The following is a 22,951-nucleotide window of genomic DNA, read 5'->3' on the forward strand; positions in this document are numbered from 1 at the left end:
GGGGGGGGAGAGAGAGAGAGAGAGAGAGAGAGAGAGAGAGAGAATCCCAAGAAGGCTCCACACTGTCAACGTGGGGCCTGACTTGAGGCTTGAATGCACGAACTGTGAGATCATGATCTGAGCTGAAATCAAGAGTGGGGCGCTAAACCTAAAGAGCCACCCAAGTATCCCATCCTGTTAATATCTTCTAAACATGAACATGTGGTTACTCATTGAATTTTCTAGGTATTGAGTTCCTCATGAATTATGATAATATTTATTTAATTATCTCCCCTTTTACAAAAAAAAGTTCAATTAAAATTGTTTTGACATTAAGTCTCTATGTATGGTTTCAAATTTTAACTGTCATGGGTTATTTCTGCAAAATGTCACTTTACAAAGGTATTTATGAAAAAAGTGAAGATCCAATTATTCTTGTCTAATAACACATTCTAGAAATTATATTTGTTTTTAATCTTATATTGATATCGTAGTGTCCAAGGAGCAGAGTTTGGTAATTTCTGATGGGCTCAGCCTCTAGCTATGTTCTCAGTGAGATGTGATGGACACATACCTAAGCAAAGGCAGGTGTGATAGACATTGAAAATCGTCAACTTTGGGTTTTTTGATTACATATTCACGATGTTAGAGTAATACTTGAGAAAAATGGGACAGTAATAAATAAAACCAAACACACACAAATACATAGGAAAGCAAGACAGTAGAAGCACACAAGACGGCACACAAGCACACAACACTCTGACTTTACTGCCGTGGCCTGGGTGCTGCATCCTGAGGTCACAAGTTTGCTTCCCAGGAACTTGTGCCCAACAGGTGGGGGATTAAAAACTTTTCTTCTTAAAATGTTAAGCTAATAAATTGATAGGTCTCTGGAGACATTTGTTTTTGTCTTTTATCACATCATAGTTTTGTAACTAGATATAAAATATGTCAGTACCAGCTTGACCTTTTAACTGTCTAAAGTTATCACCTTTTAAAGATGTGCCCCCCCCAACTCAGTATCCTCAACTCATTTAACAGTTGACTCAAATAATCAGAAATGCAGTTGCTTGTTGGTATTTCTTTTGATAAAATACAGTTCCTGAGGATGTATAAAATCCATCTTACTGTCTATTCCATCAAATAACTTTAATGTTAAAATCATAAAGGACTTGGTTAAGTAGCACTTTTTCTATACAAGTCATTTCTTCCAGGCCAATAATTTTTATTCTTCCTGAATCACTGTATGTTACCAATATCAGTATATATTAATTCTCAGAAATCAACTCTCAATGACCACTTTACAGATCAATCTCTGGACATTTTACTTATCTCCATTTCAAGTTCCTTTTAATTTAAGGTATTTCTGAGACAATTTTTTATTCCCTAAAGTAGATATATATAAGCTGCCAAGGGATACCTGGGTGACTCTGCTGGTTAAGCGTTGACTTCTGATTTCTGCTCAGGTCATGATCTCACAGTTGGTGAGTTTGAATCCTGCATCGGGCTCCATGCTGACCTAGCGGAGCCTGCTTGGGATTCTCTCTCCCTCTCTCTCTCTCTCTCTCTCTCTGCCCTTCTGGCTCTCTGTCTCTCTTTCAAAATAAATAAACTTAAAAAAATTAAAATAAAAAATAAAAGTGTGGAAGAGATACATAAGAAATAAAAGCATAGTTTAAAAAGAACTGTTATGAGAAGGGCAATTCATGGAAATCTGTTTATACAACCTAGTCCAATGGTTGAAGTGGTCATTAATTAATCTTCCTCCTTTTTCACGGAGTTTCATAGAATAACGCCAAACTGAGGCTCCACTTAGTTTGCATGGAACTCAATGAAATAAAACATTAAGTCCCATAAGGTGGTGATTATTTGTAAGAAATAAATAAATTTAAATAAAGTTGAAGAGCCATTTAAAACGAATTTACACTATTAAATATGGAACTTTTATAGACACCCTTAGCCTCTGAAGACACGTCTAATTCTGAATTCTTTTGAGAAATGATATATATAATTCCAGAATGTATGAATCAAAGATATTTATTCACATCTGAAGCTGTTGTAGAGTGTGGCAATGTGAGTTTTATCTAGAAGCATCATTAATTACCATTTAGATTGTAAAGGAAACTGAGGAGTTTACATTACTTTACTCTATTGAACCATAAACATTTTCATGATATTTTGAGAAGGTGTGTGGATTTTAGTTGCTCCTTAAATATTTTCAGTTTCACTACTGAATTAAAATTAGTGAAATTTTAATTTTGTACTTTTTATACTTTGTTACTGAGATTTTTATGATCTGCATGGAATGTGGTAAGCATTATATTTGGACTAGGAAAAAAGCATGAAATAAATCTGCCTAGGAACAATTGATTTCTTTTAATGCCAACAAATTGATTAAAACATTAACATAGCTTAGAATATATTTATTATACTGGAGGAGAACAGTGGTTAATGCCATTACCAACTTTTGTATGTATTTAAACAAACTAATTTTCGGAATAATTGTATAGCCATTTCAGAAATACTGTCTATTCAGCATATGTTAGTTATAGCGACATATGGAAGTAAAATGCCTTTAAAAATTTTTTCAAAAATACACTATTTTTGTATTTGAATGAAAATAAACTTGGAATGGAGATAGTAATAACAATAAATTGACTTAAAACAGTGTCAACACTAAGCAATTTTATTTTTGAAAGAAAGAGAGAGAGAGAGAGAGAGAGCGAGCAAGTGGGGGATGGGCAGAGAGAGAGAGAGAAAAAGGGAGAGAAAATCCCAAGCAGGGTCCACGCTGTGTGCACAGAGCCTGATGTGGGGCTTGAACTCACAAACTATGAGATCATGTCCTGAGCCAAAATCAAGAGTCAGACTCTTAATAACTGAGCCACCTAGATTGATTTTTTAAAAGATAACTGCTCTGTAGATCAACTTTTCCCTTTCTTACTTTTTTTATGACCAAACTTACAGCATAGTGCTTTTTAATTTCCCTGATTGTTCACTATAGTACTCATAGATATTTTTCAATTTCTAAAGTAAGAAAAGTGATTATAAAATATATAAAAATTAATAAATGGAAAGATTGTACATCTAATATTAATGAATGAATAGACAGAATCAGGAAATTTAAGTGCTATTAGATGACGTTCTTTCAAACTAGGCTAGATAAAGTCAAGCTAGAATATCCTTTTTTTAAATGTTTATTTATTTTTGAGAGAGAGAGAGCATGCATGCTCTCAGGGGAGAAGCAGAGAGAGGGAGACACAAAATCTGAAGCAGGTTCCAGGCTCCTTGCTGTCAGCACAAAGCCTGATGCAGGGCCTGAACTCACAAACCGCAAGATCATGACCCGAGCCAAAGTTGGACATTTAACCTACTGAGCCGCCCAGCCGCTCCTAGAATATTCTGTTTCATGAGCAGAGAAATTCTATAGTTGAGTCCACCATGTTAACTCACTCCTTTAGGCTGAGTGAGAGAGCAATAATGATAACTGAAATAATATTCTACTCAATTATTATAAAAACCTATGTGACAGAATACCTTAGTAATCCATGTGCAAAAGAACATTAAGAGATGGATGAAGATTTAAAGATTGTACTTAAGTTTAATGCTGTTTTTACCACTAGCTCACAGTACTATGAATGACACAGATGTGCCTATGGAAACAACTGAATGCATTCAGGGTCAAGGAGAAGGTTACCGGGGCACCATCAACTCCATCTGGAATGGAGTTCCATGTCAGCGTTGGGATTCCCAGTATCCTCACCAGCATGACATAACTCCTGAAAATTTCAAGTGCAAGTGAGTATATTAGGCACATATAAATTTCAGCAGGCTCTCAGGAAACGAGGAAGAATGGTGACTCTAATAATTCCTGTGTTAGTAATTCTTAAACTTTAGTGTGTCTAGAGATAATCAGGAGTTAAAACGCAGATTCATCCACGCAGATATTTTGATTCCTTAGATATGAGATTTGGACCTCAAATATGCATTTTAATAAGCACTCTAGGTGAGTTTTGAATCAGATAGTTGAAGTACCATATTTTGGAAAACGCACCTCTAGGTTTCTGATCACAGCTTTGTTTTTGCAGGTACATTTCATAACTCATTTAAGGATAATGATAGCCAGCCAAGTTTCAAGCTAGTGCCTTCTTAAAATTTCACATTAATTTTAGGGGAGATTACATTTTTTTTCTTTTACAAAAAGAGGCATGCCTTCATTTCAATCAACATTGTAAACTAATGTGTTTTCGGCCTTGCAGACATACTATTTTTAAAGTCTCAAATGAATGTTTTCTGCTGTTTCTAGATTCCCTTTGAAGAGTAGGAAAGTAAAACAATTATTTAGATGAATCAAGCCAAAGAAACTGCCCTTGAATATCAATTATATTGCCGCTATGTGCCTTCTCCATGGCTGTTTTTTTTTCACCGCTTGACTTTTGCTGGACAGAACAGCCACAATGCCATGTGTTTTTAAATTGTCCACCTTGTTATGAGGAACATAAAATGATTGCTTTTGAAATTTATAACACACGTGCCATTCATAGTGGCTTTGCCGAAATAGCACCTATAAATAACATATATTGGCTTTATGTAATTGGCTTTTAATAAGAGAGCTTAACATTTCAAGATGGAGAATTATGAGCATGAGTTGGCCCATCCACTGGAGAGAGGAGATATTTTATAGGTTCGTTGCTTGTTTTAGCTAATTTAATGTATTTGCTTAGATAGTAAAAACATAAATATTTTTTTTCATTATTTTATAATAACAAACGTTTACTTGTCATTGTGGGTTTGCTTCCCTCATTTACTTCAGAGCAATTCTCTCTGCTCCTGACCCATGTGTTTCACACCTCAGAAGTAAATACCAAAGTAGAGAAAGCAAAGAGAATGAGAATAGATTAGTTAAGAGGCACAAAGGAGACAGTGTCCATGCCATTCACGTGTTTTGTTAATTTCTAATGACTGGTGATAATACTCAAGTAAGAAACTGTGTATGTACAAATACTCAAAAGAATTTAACTAGGCAATTATTCATCTAAAAGAGCAAATTTGTGTAAAATTTATGTAAAACTCAATGCGCATATTTTATGCTGGCACAAATTTTTAAAATATAAGTATAAATTGGTTAAAAGAAATAAAAGATTTTCTTCATAATAATTTTATCATTTCATAAGAAGGCTAATGGCTTTAATAAGGGTTGTAACTATGATCGCTTGCTATGCAGTGGCTTTAGCTGTTAGTGATCACTGTTCTCACGATCTTACATAACCCAGTTTGTATCAGGACCTATTTTGACTAGATAACCTACTAACTTGGTTTTATAACTGAACTCAAGTTTCTTCCTTAAAAAAAAAAACAACAAAAAACTTCTCTGTTTCTAATGGTGAACATGAATATTACTAAAATTGTACTTCTGATTGGACCTAAGTGATACAAAGAATGCAGTTTCCAATAGATTGAATATTAATCTTGTTAAATTATTTGTCAGGGCGTCTCTAAAGAGAAAGCCCATGTTTGCTTCAAATTTGAGAGCATTTGCTTGGGAGAGCAAACCATAAATTACATGTCTTATGTAACGTGAACCTTATATTAAGGTAAAATTCTTTTATATATAGGGAATATTAATATAGACTTTTTCCTGATTAAGCACTTTAAGTGTCTATCAAATCACTGCTAACATAAAGGATGTCTGTGCAATACACTGACGATTTCTCCAACAGTTAGGGTTTCTATAGAATTAAGAGAATGTTTTACAGAAATATTTATAAGATTTATAAGATTTGAGATCACTTTTATAAATCAATAAAGCAGCGTTCTGGAATGGAAAGAAATGTATGCAGCAAATTAAATCAAAGGAATACAGAATTCAAGAAAAAGAAAGCTATTGTGTGTGTGTGTGTGTGTGTGTGTGTGTGTGTGTGTGTGTGTCAAATGTTTGGATAGGTAGAACTTTCATTTTAAATGAGAGATACATGTTGTTTCTACATTATATATCGGCCGTGAAAACATAAAAATAATAGGCCAGTGTTTACAAATTATAATAGTTGAGAGTCCAGGCGTTGAGAATGAGTAAGAAAAATGAGGTGGTGCTATTTTTCCCTTTCATGAAGCAGTAGTGTTTGTATGGAAGTCCAGGCCTGTGGCATGAAAAGAATACTGACCTCTGACAGCCTTTATTTCAGTCACATGGGCGGTGTCAGTTGTGTATACTGAATTCTAAATTGTTATAACTCTCCTAAATCTAAAACTTAGAACTCTGTTTATAAACATGCATGCATTCGGGGATTCTAGAAATGTAATAGCGCTTGTTTCCCCATTTGTAAGAACTCAGGCAATTTGCATTAACGCGCTTATTCTCAATAGGGACCTACGAGAAAATTTTTGCCGAAATCCAGATGGAGCTGAGTCACCCTGGTGTTTTACCAGTGATCCAAACATCCGAGTTGGCTACTGCTCCCAAATTCCAAAATGTGATGTGTCGAGTGGACAAGGTAATAGCTGACATTTTCAGGGTGGGCACGATTAATTTCAGGGTTAGTGCCTAAAGGGAGAACACATTTCACAGCGGAGGACCTACTTCTTGTTGCACTGGTTTTTTGCTGGTTTGCAAACAAAATCACCAAGTCTGCGGTTGAATTTCTTTTACACGTTCATTTGTTCAACTTTTATTTGTTTATTTGAGTGCATACTAGTGTCAGGCACAGTTTTAGACACTGGGGATATACTAGTGAGCAAAACAAAATTCTCTCACTCCATGGGACTCCAGAAATTCCCGCAAACAGACAACGAAAATAAATAAGCAAAAGGGAAGTGGGAATGATAAGTTCGTTTGTGTAAATGCTAGAGGGAAAAATGTCCCAGAGGTAGAGGAGACGGTGTTCCTATTAGATTTTAATGGTATGGGAAGCTCTTACATATCAAGGGAACATTTAAGCAGGACCTCAAAGGGGTGAGGGAGCATCATCATGTACCATGTGCATGTATCTGTAAATAGCGTTCTACGTAGAGGAAACCGCAAGTGAAAATGCCATGAGATGGGACAGTGCTTGAAAAGGGAAAGGAAAGAAACACCACATCACTGTGGCTGGTACAGAACAAGCAAGGGAGACCATAGCAGAGGATGTGGTTAGAAAACAGTTGGGCTAAAATCACATATGCCTGGTAGGAATTGGAAGGATTTACACTTTTACTCTGAAAGAGAAGGGACTCTGTTGTGGGGTTCTGAAAGATGTAGATGATCTGTCTGGTTTCAATTTTAACAAATGAGTATGGCTGCATTACAGAAAACAGCTAGAGATTCTAACAAGGGCCAAAACAGGAGGATCCATTGCGTGTTTTCAGTAATTCAGTAAAAAGAGGAGAGCGATATGGACCTGGGTGTTAGCAGTGGAGATGATGTGTAGCAATGGGGTTTGGGATAAACCACCACTGACTTGTAAACATAGATGCCATTGAAGATAATTATTTCAGGAAGCAGTAGTACAGAAAAGTTAAAATGATTTAGGTTTAAAAAAGAAATCATTTGTCAAAGATTAATAATAATGTTGAAATCTGGGCATTTACTAGTACATAATGAATTCAGGGTTATGATTTTTAAGCAATCATATTCTTTCCCATAAATTTAATCATGGTCAGTCCTAAATCATCCCAAGCCAAATTTAAAGTTCATCTCATAGATTTATTGTCCTATACATCTCCCATCCTTTAACTTTTTCTGCAGTGTCATTTTTTTTTTTTATGAACAATTCTGAAAAGTTATAGAGGGAGGAGGGGTTGAGTCTCTTTTCAGTCAATTTCACTGTTCTTTGGCAGATTTCAAAGGTCATTTGGAAATAAAGTTGAAACCAGTGTTTAAGTGAGGTTTAGTACCAGCTGGATATTCTTTGTCCCTGTCTTGTTCATGTAAACAAGCACTGCTAATTTGAGATAGAGGCAAATGAAAACAATTGTTTAAAAGGCTTCTTATGTATGTTAAACTGCTTTTATATCCATATATATCACTTACCAAAGGGTCAAGTAATAAATAGAGAATTTTAGATTCTAAAAGTTAAGCTGATGATGTTGCTTATCTAATAAATCTACAAATTAATAGATGAAGAAATTAGTTTCAGTTTTATGAATTCAGATAGCTTGCCTAAATTCTCAAATAGCACAGCTGGGATTGAATATAACCTTCCTTGAAATGATCTTTCATTACTTTAAAAAATATATTATTTTTAACAATATATTATACCTGATAAGTGCAACATTGTGTTAAGCTCTGTAGGGCAAGTTAAAAACCAAGTCCTACTTAAGAGACACTGTTAAGCCAATTCGACATAGAGCTGTGAAATTATAATGGTTATGCCATTATATGATACTGCCAAGCTAATCATTGGCATTGTTAAATATGTGATATGTGTGCATGCATGCACATAAACACACACAGAAGGATGTTGTTATATTTTCCATGTAACAGAAAATACAAACACGTACAGGCTGTTATTAGAAAAGATTTTCCTAAATATTGAACATCTGAATTAGCATATAATCAAATGCTCTTCCAATTAAATATTGAATAACTCTATTGAAAACTAAAAACTGAAATTACAGACTTTCTTCAAAAATGCTTTTCAAACACAACTTATTAGATTATATAACACACACTATAAGCAGTAAACAGGATGCAATTCATAGCTTTAAGTACTTATATCAATATCATAAATAATGAAGACAAGTAAATGAAATTTCGAACTTAAGAGTTGGGGGAAAAATAAACCAAAAGCAGTAAAAAGAATATAACCAAGTTAGAGCAAACATTATTAAGGTCTAGAACTAATGAATAAAGCAAAATAATGGTTCTTTGAAAAAAATTAACAAAATAGTCACCAGCTAGTGAAAAAAAGAAGACAAAATATAAGAAAAAAAGGCAAAAATATAAAATAATAATTATCAAAGGGGAAATAAGCATTGAAACAGGAAAATTAGAAAACATGAGACTATTTTATATAACCTCATGTAAGAAACTTGGCAAAAAAAATGGATAATTTACTAAGAAAATTCAAATTACGAATTGACCCTGGTCAGTTCAATTAGTCCAAGAATTAGACCTATTCTTAGGGAAGAAATATAGAAATGTATTAATGAACCATCCTATCAAAAATATACTGTGCCTAGGTGCATTCACAGGCCAGTTAATCTCAATGCTACATAACTTCCTATGTAGCTTAACAAATACAGTAAAGCACAATAAATTATATGTGAAACTTCCACCAGGAATGTTGAAATTATAATATTAATATCTAGATATTAATTATAATATTAATATCTATTAATATATTAATATTAATATCTAAACATGATGAAGGTAGCAAAAAAAAACAATAAACTTATGTCATTTGTGAATATAGAAATTTTAAATGAAATTTGAGTAAACGCCCAATAAAGTGACTTAAATATAAAACATAATGATGGAGTAGAGTTTAGTCTAAGGACAAAAATGATTTAGTTTTAGAAATCCAATAACATAATTCATCTTAGACCTAAGAAAAGCAATCATATAATAAATGTAAATAAATTTTAAAGTTTCTGTTACAAAATTTACTCCTTTCTCATAAAAACATTCAAATGAGATTTTCTGGAATATACACACACTCTACACACATATCTGTATATCCATATATATACAAAGAGAGAGAGAAGCTGAGACAGAGCCTTCTTTAAAATATATATTCACATTTTAACATATACACATAGACATCCTCACATACACAAACACGTATAGACACAAACACATATATAAGTATATATTATATAGTTAATGGGGATATATGTAGTATACAATTGATGAGGAAACATTAGAGACATTCTTATGAAGGTAAAAAAGAAAACAAGAATGTATAATATTCTCTTTACTATGTAACATTGTAAGTACAAGTTAAGATAAGTTAACATATTACTCTTTAACACTGTATTGGAGATGTTATTCCATATAAATAAAAGATCATATTGATCTTTATTTATGCAAATGATATAAATAGTAATATACTTAGAAAATTAAATTCAATAATAAAAAATCACTAAAGTAGCATTCATATATGAGTTTGAAGATTTAATTAAAGGGAAAACTATATCTATAATAGTAATAAAGCTGATGGAAACTTAGGAATAAATTTAGAAAGAAATGTGTAAAATCTGTGTAATAAAATTTTCAAATCACTACTCAAAGCCACAAAGGTGTACTTTAAACGTGGAAAAACATCCCTTGTTCTTGATATGAGAACACAACATCATGAATACATCAATTCTACCTAAGCTAATGTACAAATTTAATGTGATATTAATAAATAGATCAATGTCTTTTTCTGACACCAACAAACTGATTCTGCAGTTCTCTTGGTAGAGTAAACATAAGTATACATAAGTATACTATGGAAAATCTTGAAAAATAAGGGTGATTAGAGATAATTAACTTTATACATATTAAAACATTTTATAAAGAGCTGGTAATTAAGACTGTAGTTCTAGTACAATGAATAAATTTGCAATTGGAACAAAACACAGAAATGAGAAATAGACTCCTTAGAGAGATTTATGATATTATAAATGTGACTATACATAACTGAGTAAAAAATGAACTTTTAAAATATAATAATGGATCAATAAGGTAATAATTTGGAAAAATGATAAAATTAAATCCATGCCTTACACCAAAATAAACTCCAAAATAAACTCCAAATATATAAGAGATCTGAATGTGAAAAAGGAAACCATATAGAATACTAGAAGTAAACTTGGAAGAATCCCTTTTTAACCTATATATGGTGAAATGATTTTTAATTAACACTCAAAATCTAGAGGCAATAAAAGAAAAATATGATAAACTACATTGAAAACCTACCATGGCATAGCACACACACACACACACACACACACACACACACACACACAAACCCATATTAAATTCAAAAGACAAAAGACAAATTTGGAAGTAAGTGTTGAAATGCATATTATAGGTAAAGAGGAAATATTTTTCATATATAAAAATTCTGAAACCAGTGTAAAGGATCAAAAAAGTTAAGTAATGAACAAAATACGTAAAGCTATATATATATATTTTACAAAATAAAGTTATATATATGTAAAGTTATATATACATTTAACTTTATAACTTTGTGTATTTTGTTTGTGTATATATATATATAAATATATATAAATTCCCTTCAAACACAAGGAAATTATGCTTAAATTCACATAATACAAAAATAAATATAAATATTGAAATTTCTCACATTATGAGACTTGTATTTCTCACATATAATTTGTAAGAATTCAAAAGCTTGACAACACTATCTTTTTGCTAAGCTGGTTATCCATTTCCTTTTGGGGAAAGGAACTCTCATACATTGCTCTTAGGAGTTCAAAATGGTAAAACCCATCGAACATAATTTTATAATAATTAAGATTACATATGCATTCACTTTTTGGCTCAACAATGTACTGTTTGAATGTACAGCTCCAACAATGTGCAAAAACATATGCATGAGTTTTTTACTGCAGCATTTTCTGTAATAGCAAAACAACTCAAATGTACTTTGGCAAAGTCACACTATGAAATATAAATTTGCAAAAAGAATAATAAAATTTTCTGTGAGCTATATGAAGTGATTTTCAGATATATTGATAATAAAAAAAAAGCAAAGCACTAAAGTACATATTTGGTACTCTGTTAGTAATAAATAAAGAGACGTACTACTAGCAATAAAAATGGGATGTAATAATACATATATAGAATATACATAAAAATAATCTGTATATTTATATTACAAATATATATTTGATTAATTTTGCCAAAAAAAGTGAAGAAATTATACAGGAGTCATAACAAGATGTTAATGAGATTGGGTTCGTTGGTAATGGTAGGTCGTGGGTAGAAATACAATGATGCAAAGGGAAAGGGAAAAATGAGAATTCTCTGAGATATATTTTCATATAGTTTTAACCATTAAGCAATGTTAGTGTTTTCAATATTCAAAAAGTGACCTCAAGAGGAACAAAAACAATATGCCTCCCTCTATATAAAATAGATACCAATACTACAGAGAAGGAAGAAAGACTAAGTTAACTTCTGGACATGATTTTCTGGCTGTATATGGCCTCACTGGGATATATTTAGGGCTAAATAACTATAAATAGATCTTGAACTTTAAAGTGTAAGTTTTTGTTATTATTGGGACATAGTTTTGAAATTATTTTGTGTACATTGTAGAATTGAGAAAATGGGCAAACATAATGTTACCTGGAATGAGGTTTCTCACACTAATGGAATGGATGGAAGGAAGAACTGTGGTATTAGACTGAAGTTAGACACACACACACACACACACACACACACACACACACACACACTCTACCTAGCTCTATCAAATAAAAGGAACTAGAAATGATGGCACCAAATAGAAATAAGCACATTTGGCACCGATTTCTTGTCTTCTACTTACTTTCCATCCCCAAAATAAACAAGAGTTCCTTAGAGAAATTGAGGATGTTAGGAGGCCCGGGACAAAGAGAGTACAAGGTGAGGCTGGAATATATTTCACCAGCAAGTTAAGAAGTTATAAAAAATTCATGTCTTCCTCTCAAAAACCAATAACCATTATCTAACCATGAGGAAAACATCAGACAAACCCAATAAATGGAGAGTTTACAAAATACTTGACCCATTTTCCTTAAAACTGACAAAGTCATCAAAGAAGAAAGCCTGAAAAACTGTCATATTTAGAAGAACCTCAGAAAACATGACAACTCAACATAATGTGGTATCATGTGGAAGCCTAGAATACAAAAGAGGATATTAGGTTAACTAAAAATATTTAAACAAAATATGGTCTCCAGTTAATAATGCATCAGTATGGCTTAATATTTAAGACAAATCTATCATACTGATGTAATATATTAAAAGTAGGGAAAACTGTCTGGTATATGAGAAGTCTCTGTACAAAGTTACAACTTTCCTGTAAGTCAAATCTATTCTAAAATAAAAAGTCCCATAGCCTGTATTCAAATAAAAGGGTGATGGTGGTTAGGAGCATCTCTTCCGCTGACACAGAAAGCGTATGTGCAAAAATTCAAAACGTATAAAAAAATAGTACTAGAATACTGTATTGCACAATTGTTTTCTTCAGTAAGAGTCTATCTAAAGAATTTACTACCTAACAGCTAAAGACTTAAACTTTCCTAACATGGGGGGGATGGGGGGGAGGGAAGCACTGTCAGAGGAAAATGAATTCACTCGTATATTCTGCATATGTGCAAGTATGAGATTTTACAAATTTATGCTGAGAGCAATTTTATTGTGTATTGGAATGACTATGATATTATCTGTATCAAATCCTATCCTATTTTAGTTTTTATATTTAAGCCCAAATTCCTTATAGTGCTACTGCAAAATGTGATCCATGGATATGAAAACATGGCTTTTGAATATGATTATTATATTTCTTTTTCATTATGTTAACTGATTCCTGAACATATTATTAAATTGTTTATGTAAAATTGTTATTAGGATTTATACCTATTTATTATGATTATACAAAGCATATTTAAAGCCAGTGACAATAGGCTATGGTTTACCAAATTTAAAACTAATAGTCTTAATGTTGATGTATATTTGTAGATAACATTTTATAGTCAAATCTATAGTGCTCATTCATATAAAAATCAGGAATGTTTAATAGATAGTCACTTTGAAAATGTGTGTTATTATTTTAAAATAAGGAAAGTGTTTCTTTTCAAATATAGAACTGCAATTCATGTGTTTGGAAGACCATGACTTCCTTTTTGTGATATTTAAAAATTAGGAATATTGACATTTCTATCAATGTTTAATAAAACACAAATTATTCAATTGAAAAAAAGTGAAAAATAAAACCACATGGGACACATTAAAAGACATAAAACCAGCTTAAAATGGCTTCCATCAATCAACTTTGAAACAATTTTGAGTATCAAAATTAGCAACGGGAATAGATCATCATGTTGAGTAAAAAGAGGACACATAAGTCTATGTGTATATTACCACTTCTACTACAGACATTTTATTGCTACTAATGGTAGTAGTTGAATACTTAAATAGACGTAGTGGGGAGAAGAAAACATTCTCATTTACAGAAAAATGATAATAAATAAAGAAATGCAGGAAATTTTAAAATAATTATTTTATCAACGTTTATTTATTTTTTTTTGGGGACAGAGAGAGACAGAGCATGAACGGGGGAGGGGCAGAGAGAGAGGGAGACACAGAATCGGAAACAGGCTCCAGGCTCTGAGCCATCAGCCCAGAGCCCGACGCGGGGCTCGAATTCACGGACCGCGAGATCGTGACCTGGCTGAAGTCGGACGCTTAACCGACTGCGCCACCCAGGCGCCCCTAAAATAATTATTTTAAAACCAGCATAGTAATCACTGATTCATGCAAAAGCAACCAAAGTAGGCCAAGCCATTTATGAACGTTTGTTTGGCAATAAGATGCTGATTCAATCTGAAAAGTCCCCCAAATTTTCCTTTACATCAGTTAACCAAATTGTCAAACTCACTACCAATAATGGAACATGATAAAATATGTCACGTCACATGATAAACTGCTGTGAAAAGGACAAAATATCATCTTTGCCATAATCCTGCCTTTATCTTGATTTTAATCATGAGAAAATAATCAGACAAAATGGAATTAAAGAGCATTTGCAAAACAGCTGGCTTGAGTGACTCAGAATGTTTTCTCAGGAAGACAAAATTCAAAACACAACAAATGTGACGGGTATATGAGTGTTCATTATATCATTCTTGTAACTTTCCTGTGAAGCAAATTTTTTCAGAAGAAAATGTTGAGAAATAAGTATACCATTGTAAAAATTCTCATTTATTTAGTGTCCCTATGGGCCACTCATTTAATTTTTTCTTTGATTGTTTTAAGTTTGTAGTGTGATATATAAACCCTTATTTCGAGGAAGAAAACTTTAGTTGAAAATAAAGATACTTTAATCTGAAATATAGGAGTATCTTTGACTTATACTGATTTCAGAGTGTGTTAACTTTTATGTTGACTTTCATGCTTGTAAAAAATGTTTTTGTTCTATACTTCCTTGTATTCATTAGACTTCCTTCCATATATTTTATGTTTAGATTGTTATCGTGGGAATGGCAAAAATTATATGGGCAATTTATCCAAAACACGATCTGGACTAACATGTTCAATGTGGGAGAAGAACATGGAAGACTTACACAGGTGTGTAAATTTCTTTCTTTCAATATATAATATGTAGTGATAACAGCAGATAGTATATTCAGATACGCACATTGCTATTTCTTTCTAGTCTTTTATATATTATATTAAGGTAATAAAAGCTTTAGATTGGTCATTCTGTGCAACTCAATTTAGCATTTTCCCTCCATGTAACAAACCTTTAGATAAGTAATTCAATCTAGCACATTTTTTATTGGACATTTACTATGTGTTCTGTTCTGTGATAGGTGCCATGGGAAATGTTAACAAAAAGTGGGCATAAGTTTTGGCTCCACTTTTAAGGATGATACGGTTATATTGGGAAGCAACTGTATGACTCGATAAGACTGTATAATTAAGTGGCAAATCTGAGACATGGTTGCGACATAAAACTGATTTTTAACAAATATCTCAGAATATACGTACTATGAATAAAAGGAAAAAAGTTAGTGTCATTTGATTGTATTTGGCCACCACAATCCTATGTGGAAGATATTTCTATATGTGTGAATAAGGATGTAAGGGCTCAGAGAGGTTGTTATTTGGCCTCTAGTCCTATTTTAATTATAACTTTATTCTCTTTGAAAATGTACTCACTAGTGGATGACATGGTTTCATTTAATATACTTCACAAACCAGTAGAGACAATTCTAAAGCAGTGTTCTCTAACATAAATATGCATTTCACACATGTAATCTGCACTAACAGTCACATTTAAGGAAGTAAAAATAAACAGGCAAAAGTATTTTATATAATACATGTTACTAATCCAATGTATCCAAAGCCTTTTCCTTTCCATATGTATTCAATAGAAAAATTGTCAATTAGACCTTTTACATGTTTTTCATATTACAGCTTCAAGATCTGGTATATGTTTACAATTAAAGCATCTCTCAATTTGGACTAGCCACATACCAATTCTTCAGTAGCCCCATGTGGCTAGTAGCTACTGTACTGGGCACCGTAGCTTTGGGATTTCAAACATAAGCAGAATTCTAGCCTCATGGATTTCACACTCTGGAAGGCTTCCTAGAAAAAGGGACATTAATTGGGACATATATGTTAACTAGGAGTTGGTCAAAGGAAGTGTAGGAGGAGAGTACCTCAGGCAGAAAGAATAGCTTGTCCCAAAGCCCAAAGATTGAAGTGTTGAAAATCAGAAATAATTTTGGTAAGGTTGGTCAATATCCACAGACAAGAAATTCTCCAGTAGCAAGACCATATATTGCCTTGTAAGGTGTGTTAAAAACTTTGGACTTGGGGGTACCTGGGTGGCTCAGTCAGTTAAGTTTCTAACTCTTGGTTTCAGCACAGGTCATCATCTCATGGTTTGTGGGATCAAGCCCCATGCTGGGCTCTGTGCTGATAGCATAAAGCCTGCTTGAGATTCTCTCTCTTCTCTTCTCTCTCTGCCCCTCCCCCACTCATGTTTTCTCTCCTCTCTCTCCATCTCTCTCAAATAAATAAATAAACTTAAAAAAACTTTGGATTTTATCTTATTAAAGAGATTCATTACAGAATTTTAAGTGAGAATTAGTGTGATTAAGATTAAATGCTATATTTCAACACTGATATTTTTGAAGGCATTTTTAGAAATATGGTGGGGTGGACCTAGCTTTTATGGACTTGTGACAGACAAGTGTACCAATTCTGCCTTCAGAGATTTCACCTTGGGAACTTGACGTTTTTATGATGGAAGAATTTACACTGCAGTAATCAGCAAGGACAACAAATAAAGACTTCATATACATCTCAGAGTGCCCTTTTAAACATTACCAGCATACCACTGGAAGTGTTTATTTAGGGAATTCATGATTATAACTCTTAATTCACTGAGTTTGGGTTGACCTTCAGAAATAGTTAAAAGTCATTTGAAAACAATTTGAAGGAACTTGATGAATGATAAATTGCATGTTACCATTTTGGTTTAAGAATAACCTACAACTGAGTAAGGACATAGTATAGAATGGTGGTTTTGAAAACTGACTCTGGAAAGAGCCAGGTGTTTCAACCTCTGCTCTACTGCTTATAAGCCATGTGACCTTAGAAAAATTGGCTTCTGTGGATTACTATTTCCTCAAAAATAAGATAGCCTGTCTCATTAGGTTGGTCTAAGGTTATATATGTAAATCACATATAATAGAATCTGGTACACAGTAATTACTATATGTGTTTGCTGTTGTCATTAGTCCAGGGAATGAACCTAAGTTTGGAAAGATAGTCCAACTTTCCCTGTCCAAGATCTTTCCATTGTTTTGAATGACCCATTAATTACAACCAAGCATAGTAGTAATTGATAATCCAAAACAAATTCAGTTACTTGTACACTTTTCATGACTTGGTCAGGATGGCCATTTGGGATTTGGCTGTATTAAGCTCATCAAAATAAATACAAATATTGATGTTACATGAGTGGGCATGGCCTTACAAAATAACGCAGAGAGTTTCTGCTTTTCTTGTGTAATAAACTTAGTAAGATGTAAAATGAGAAAGTGTTACTCAGTTATCTGTCCAAAGATCATCTATTGTAATTATATAAACAATGATATTTTAGAGTTTCTTTCATTAGCACATTACTATTAATTTTTCAGCGTGTCTTTCCGTCTTTTCTTATAATGATGTTGCTAGTCATGCTTCTTACGTTTTTGAAACATGAAAAATACTTTTGCAATAGCTTGCATTTTCTAGGTGTTTTATAACCTTGATTTTCTTTGCCATCTGCGGTTTTTCTGGCAGTGTTTCTGCACTTCTATGAATAGGGATATTGTTACCTTACCACTGTAATTATTAAATAGAAGCAAATCACAAAACTTCTCATCATTTTATCTGTCTACTCGTGTAGCATATTCCAAATTCCTGAGTTAGAGCACATGATTCCAAACTGTAAGAACAACAAAATAAGTCTAAAATAAAATAATTAAAATTCACGCCAAAGAGAAGCTCGTGTTGTTTCTATAATGGAAGTTACATGCTAGGATTTTATCTTCTTGGTGACAGTTTGTTTCTGTTGGACAAACTGAGCATCTTGTGATCTTCAGAGCTTGTTGTTTATGCAGGCATATCTTCTGGGAACCAGATGCTAGTAAGCTGAATAAGAATTACTGTCGGAATCCTGATGATGATGCCCATGGCCCCTGGTGTTACACGGGAAATCCTCTCATTCCATGGGATTATTGTCCTATTTCTCGTTGTAAGTACTTTCAGTGATCTTCTTCAGGTGAAATATTTTAAATACACTGAATCTCCACTAAATTGATACCTTAATCAGAGGTGGAAATATAGGAGGGCTGGAGTCAATCCTAAAGTGGGGATGCATTCCAGACTGACGGACACACACACACACACACACACATCTTTCTTCATCTCTTTTGTAGACAAAGAGACATTCTAATGACCTTTTAAATAATATTTTCCTCCTCAGAAGATTCTCATTTGAAATCCATATGCAATAAATGGTCATGGTTCCAATATGACTGCACCATAAAGACTTCCCTCTCAATACTAACTGTTCAGGCTGTGAGTATAGCAGAGCTCTTACAAAGCCCCCATCCAGTAACAGACCCATAGACAGACCTGAAATAACATTGCTTTCATTTTCTTCTCGTGCCTTACCAAATATTAAAAAGTCTAGAGCATTCTCACCACATTTCTGAGTCAAAGATGATTTTGTTAAAAGAATATCAGTGTCTAAAGTAAAAGATATATGTAAAATACATATGACTGATATACCTCATATAAAAGGGCTCCTATATATCAATAAGAAAAAAATGTCACAGTTTAGGAGAAAAATGAAGAAAATGAATCTTAAAGAATAAGTATAATGAAACAAATAAACAAAAATAGATTAAAACTTAATAGAAAAAGTAAATTATAAAAGCATAAGATCATTTTCACCAATAAGACTGGCAAATAAGAAAGTAATTATTTATGCCCAATGTTTGTGAAGGTCTGGCTAGTTAAAATCTTTCAATACTGTGAAACTTGGTGAATTGGAAAGCTTGTCTGGAAGTCAGCTTAGAGAAATGTCTTGGGAGTTTTCAATCTTGGCACTAGTGACATTTTGTACTGCATAAATCTTTGATGTAGGAAGCTGTCCTGCGCAATATAGAATGTTTGGTAGTGTCCCCGGCCTCTATCCACTAGATGTCAATAAAAAAATATTGAGAATCAAAAATTATCTCTAAATATCGCCAAAAGTCCCCTGGGGGACAAAATTATCCTAATTGAGCACCACTGAATAATATATATTGAGATGGAAGTATATCCTCCATATGGTATTGAGTGAAAAAGCCTTATTATAAAACTGTGTCAGTAGCAAAAGACCATCTTACTAGACTACATATCTCATAGCTCTGTTTATAGCAAACATCTTTAAACATTATGTTAAACTATCTCACGTCTACAAAAGGACACCCTTTATTTTAAGAATGTTTTTCTTGGTGGGTGGGGGATGAGTGAAATAGGTGAAGGGGATTAAAGAGTACAATTATGATGAACACTGAGCAATGTATACAATTGTTGAATCACTATATTGTACACCTGAAACTAATATGACACTGTATGTTAACTACACTGGAATTAAAATATAAAAAATGCAAAAAAAAAAAAAAAGAATGTTTCTCTTGTGACATAAGCCAGTAGCAAGTACCCTGAAAATAGGAACAAAAGTACCCATTTTAAAGGATTAAAATGAAGAAATGATGTTTGCTTTAAAACATGAATTACAGCAGCACCTGGGCAGCTCAGTCAGTTAAACATCCGACTCTTCATTTCAGCTCAGCTCAAGATCTCAAAGTTCGTGAGTCTGAGCCCTATATGGGCTCCGTGCCGACAGTGTGAAGCTTGCTTGGGATTCTCTTTTCCTGTCTCTCTGCCCCTCCCCTGCTCATGCTCTCTCTCTCTCTCTCTCTCTCTCTCTCTCTCTCTCTCAATAAATAAATAAACTTAAAAAAAAAACCATGAAATACAAACACATAATTTATTGCAAATTAAAGAGATAATTTCTTACTTTAAGTGGAAACACTAGTCATGTTTCTGTCTTTCTTTCTCTTTTTAATGATTATTTTTGAGAGAGGAAGAGAGAGAGACACACACAGAGTGGTAGTGGGGGAGGGGCAGAAAGAGAGGGAGATACAGATTCAGAAGCAGGCTGCAGGCTCTGAGCTGTGAGCACAGAGCCTTATGCGGGCTTGAGCTCATGAACCGTGAGATCATGACCTGAGCAGAAGTAGGATGCTTAACTGGCTGAGCCACCTAGGCACCCCAACACTAGTCATATTTCTGAAATTTTATCATAAATAGGCAATCTTCTTAAATATGATATTCATCTAGTATGGTTATAAGTGACTTGTAACTTCCCAACCTATTTTTAATAAATAAATTCTCTATAATAGTAAATAAACACCTTTTATGCTCATAAATAAATTATATATTATTATATATGTTATTATATTACACATATTTATTTCATTAGTTATAATCATAGCCTTTCAAATTAATTAGTGCGTTCCTAATTTTCTATTTTTCCCATATTAGGGTTGGCTTAGGTCCTGAAAATGTTCTTCTTTAGAAGATGTCTTTCTAGTTTTAACAATAAAAAGCAAAGAAACCTACCTATCTGGCACATAATTTTTTTTTAATGGTTAGAGGATTATTCTTTATAAACATTAGCTTTACCCGGTGGAATCTTTCTGTGACGTCTCTATGATTAAGAATGATGGAGGCTAATAAAATATCCAGTGGTCTAGGAAGAAGGGAATGCCAGGCTTCTAAAACAGTTCTATTGCACACCGACATAGTTCAGAGTAAAATGGTCCTGTAGAATCTCAGAGAAGCGTAATTTGGTTTATAAACCTAACTGACACAGGACTCTAATAATTTAAAAGTTCTCAAGATATATTTTCAACTAACATTTTAAAACTAAAAGTTAGTAATGTGCTATTGAAAGACTTCAGAGTGTTGCTAGTATGTGATTAAATGCTATTGCAAATAACTCATTTTTATTTCAATATATTCTGAACATTAATTTCAATAAATATTTTTACACTGTCATTTTTCTAACTAATATTTATAGCCAGGATTTATTTATATTTTCCCACTGGTGAAAGGCTAATAAAATTTATCTTTAGAAGATTTGAGTTCTTATTTATTTAACTGTAGAGACTGTATAAATCATTTTCACACTGTACATTTGTATTAAAAAACATGCAAAAGTTTTAATTTCTTTTTAAAAAATGTTTACAGAACAATACTTAACATACATTTTTAGGATTATCAGATATGTAAAAATAAAATTATAGAAATGCCTATATATTTACCTATGCACACACATACTTTGTAGATCTTAGACAAATCTTCAGTATTAAATACTTAGAATGTAGTGGTTAAGAGCTTCAACTCCAACTTCCAGGGTAAGAATTTCAGCTCTATTACTATAAGTGCCTTGCACAAACTTAACTTCCATCTCAGTTTGTATTACTTATTCACTTCTTAATTTTAAACTCAGTTGCTAGTGTGTACAAAACCCTATGTTATAACATGCTAGGTATACAACAATATAAACAATATTTTTTTTTACCTTCAGTTATCTTTCAGGGTAGAGAAGAGACATTTATGTAAATATAATTTAATAAATATATATTTATATTAAAATATATAATGAGAATGGGAACATAGATATCCGCCTGGAGAAATATGTGATGTCCATAAAGTTTTGAGCTTGGGTTGAAACTAAGAATACATTACAAGAAGGTTTTTTTCAGTAAGAATTCATATTTGGTTCTGAGGCCATATAAACGCAGACACATACACATTTACCTACTCTTCCATAGGTAAACCCTTTATCAATGACATGTTTCCCTTCAAGTTTAACTTGAATCAATACAAAAGATTTGTATCATAAATAAGTATATTTCAGATTTGAGTACTGTGGTGGAGATAGTATGGGAAAAGCAAAAAGAAGAAGCAAGAATAGTATTTGATGGTAAAATGGAAAAGGCCTAGAGAGCAGTTTCTCAAAGTTTTGCTCAAAGTGTTCAACAGAAGAACCTAGAATGTTTTTTAAAAAAACTCATAATCTAGTTACCAATTCAGAATCTTCAGAAATCTGATTTTAAGTGGTATTTCAGCTTATTCTAAAGCATGATAAATATTGGTTTAATGGAAATATATGTATATAATAACTATGAGTAATTAAAGTCCTAAATATACAATATCTATAAATTTTTAAAATGTAAATATTGTAGCAAATTACAATAATGAACTAAGTATTTTGTTTACCTATTAACTTGATGCTTAAAAATAGGAAACTTGATATACAATAAGGATAGAATGGTCAGTCTAGTGTTTTTCATCACAACACCAGAAGGACTAAATGTCTAGTTTTTAAATTTAGAATTTTCAAGTGATTGATTGGAGTGGAATAACCAATATCCTTGATGTTTTAATGACCATAGTTGGCCTCAATCTTAATTTGTACTGTGAGCTAACTGACTTCAGCTGACTCTAAGACAAAACCCTCCCCAAGGATAAGCTAAAGAGGGAAATAATGAAATTTATATGTTTGCCTTTACCCTTATTCATTTTAAAATATCTAGATCTGGAAAATGAACATAAATAACAACCCTTTAGCATATATTAATTCTTATGAGATTTCCCATAAATAACAGTCAAATTTGCATGTATTACAAAGGAATCCATATGCCATTATTGTTT

At 32.7% G+C, this 22,951-nt stretch overlaps 1 protein-coding gene across 3 annotated transcripts in view; it reads left to right on the forward strand.

Moving 5' to 3' along the window:
- Positions 1-22,951, forward strand: part of HGF (hepatocyte growth factor) — an 80,840-nt gene that overhangs the window by 39,097 nt on the left and 18,792 nt on the right. For all 3 annotated transcript variants that reach the window (XM_040472806.1, XM_040472805.1, XM_040472807.1), the window contains 4 exons: positions 3,603-3,777; positions 6,343-6,470; positions 15,139-15,241; positions 18,295-18,428. In XM_040472806.1, the coding sequence (XP_040328740.1) occupies positions 3,603-3,777; positions 6,343-6,470; positions 15,139-15,241; positions 18,295-18,428 (540 nt within the window). The remainder of the gene's footprint in view (positions 1-3,602; positions 3,778-6,342; positions 6,471-15,138; positions 15,242-18,294; positions 18,429-22,951) is intronic.

This window comes from Herpailurus yagouaroundi, unplaced genomic scaffold, assembly GCF_014898765.1.
Source record: "Herpailurus yagouaroundi ecotype Mexico unplaced genomic scaffold, PumYag 100, whole genome shotgun sequence".
Taxonomy (NCBI): Eukaryota; Metazoa; Chordata; class Mammalia; order Carnivora; family Felidae; genus Herpailurus; species Herpailurus yagouaroundi.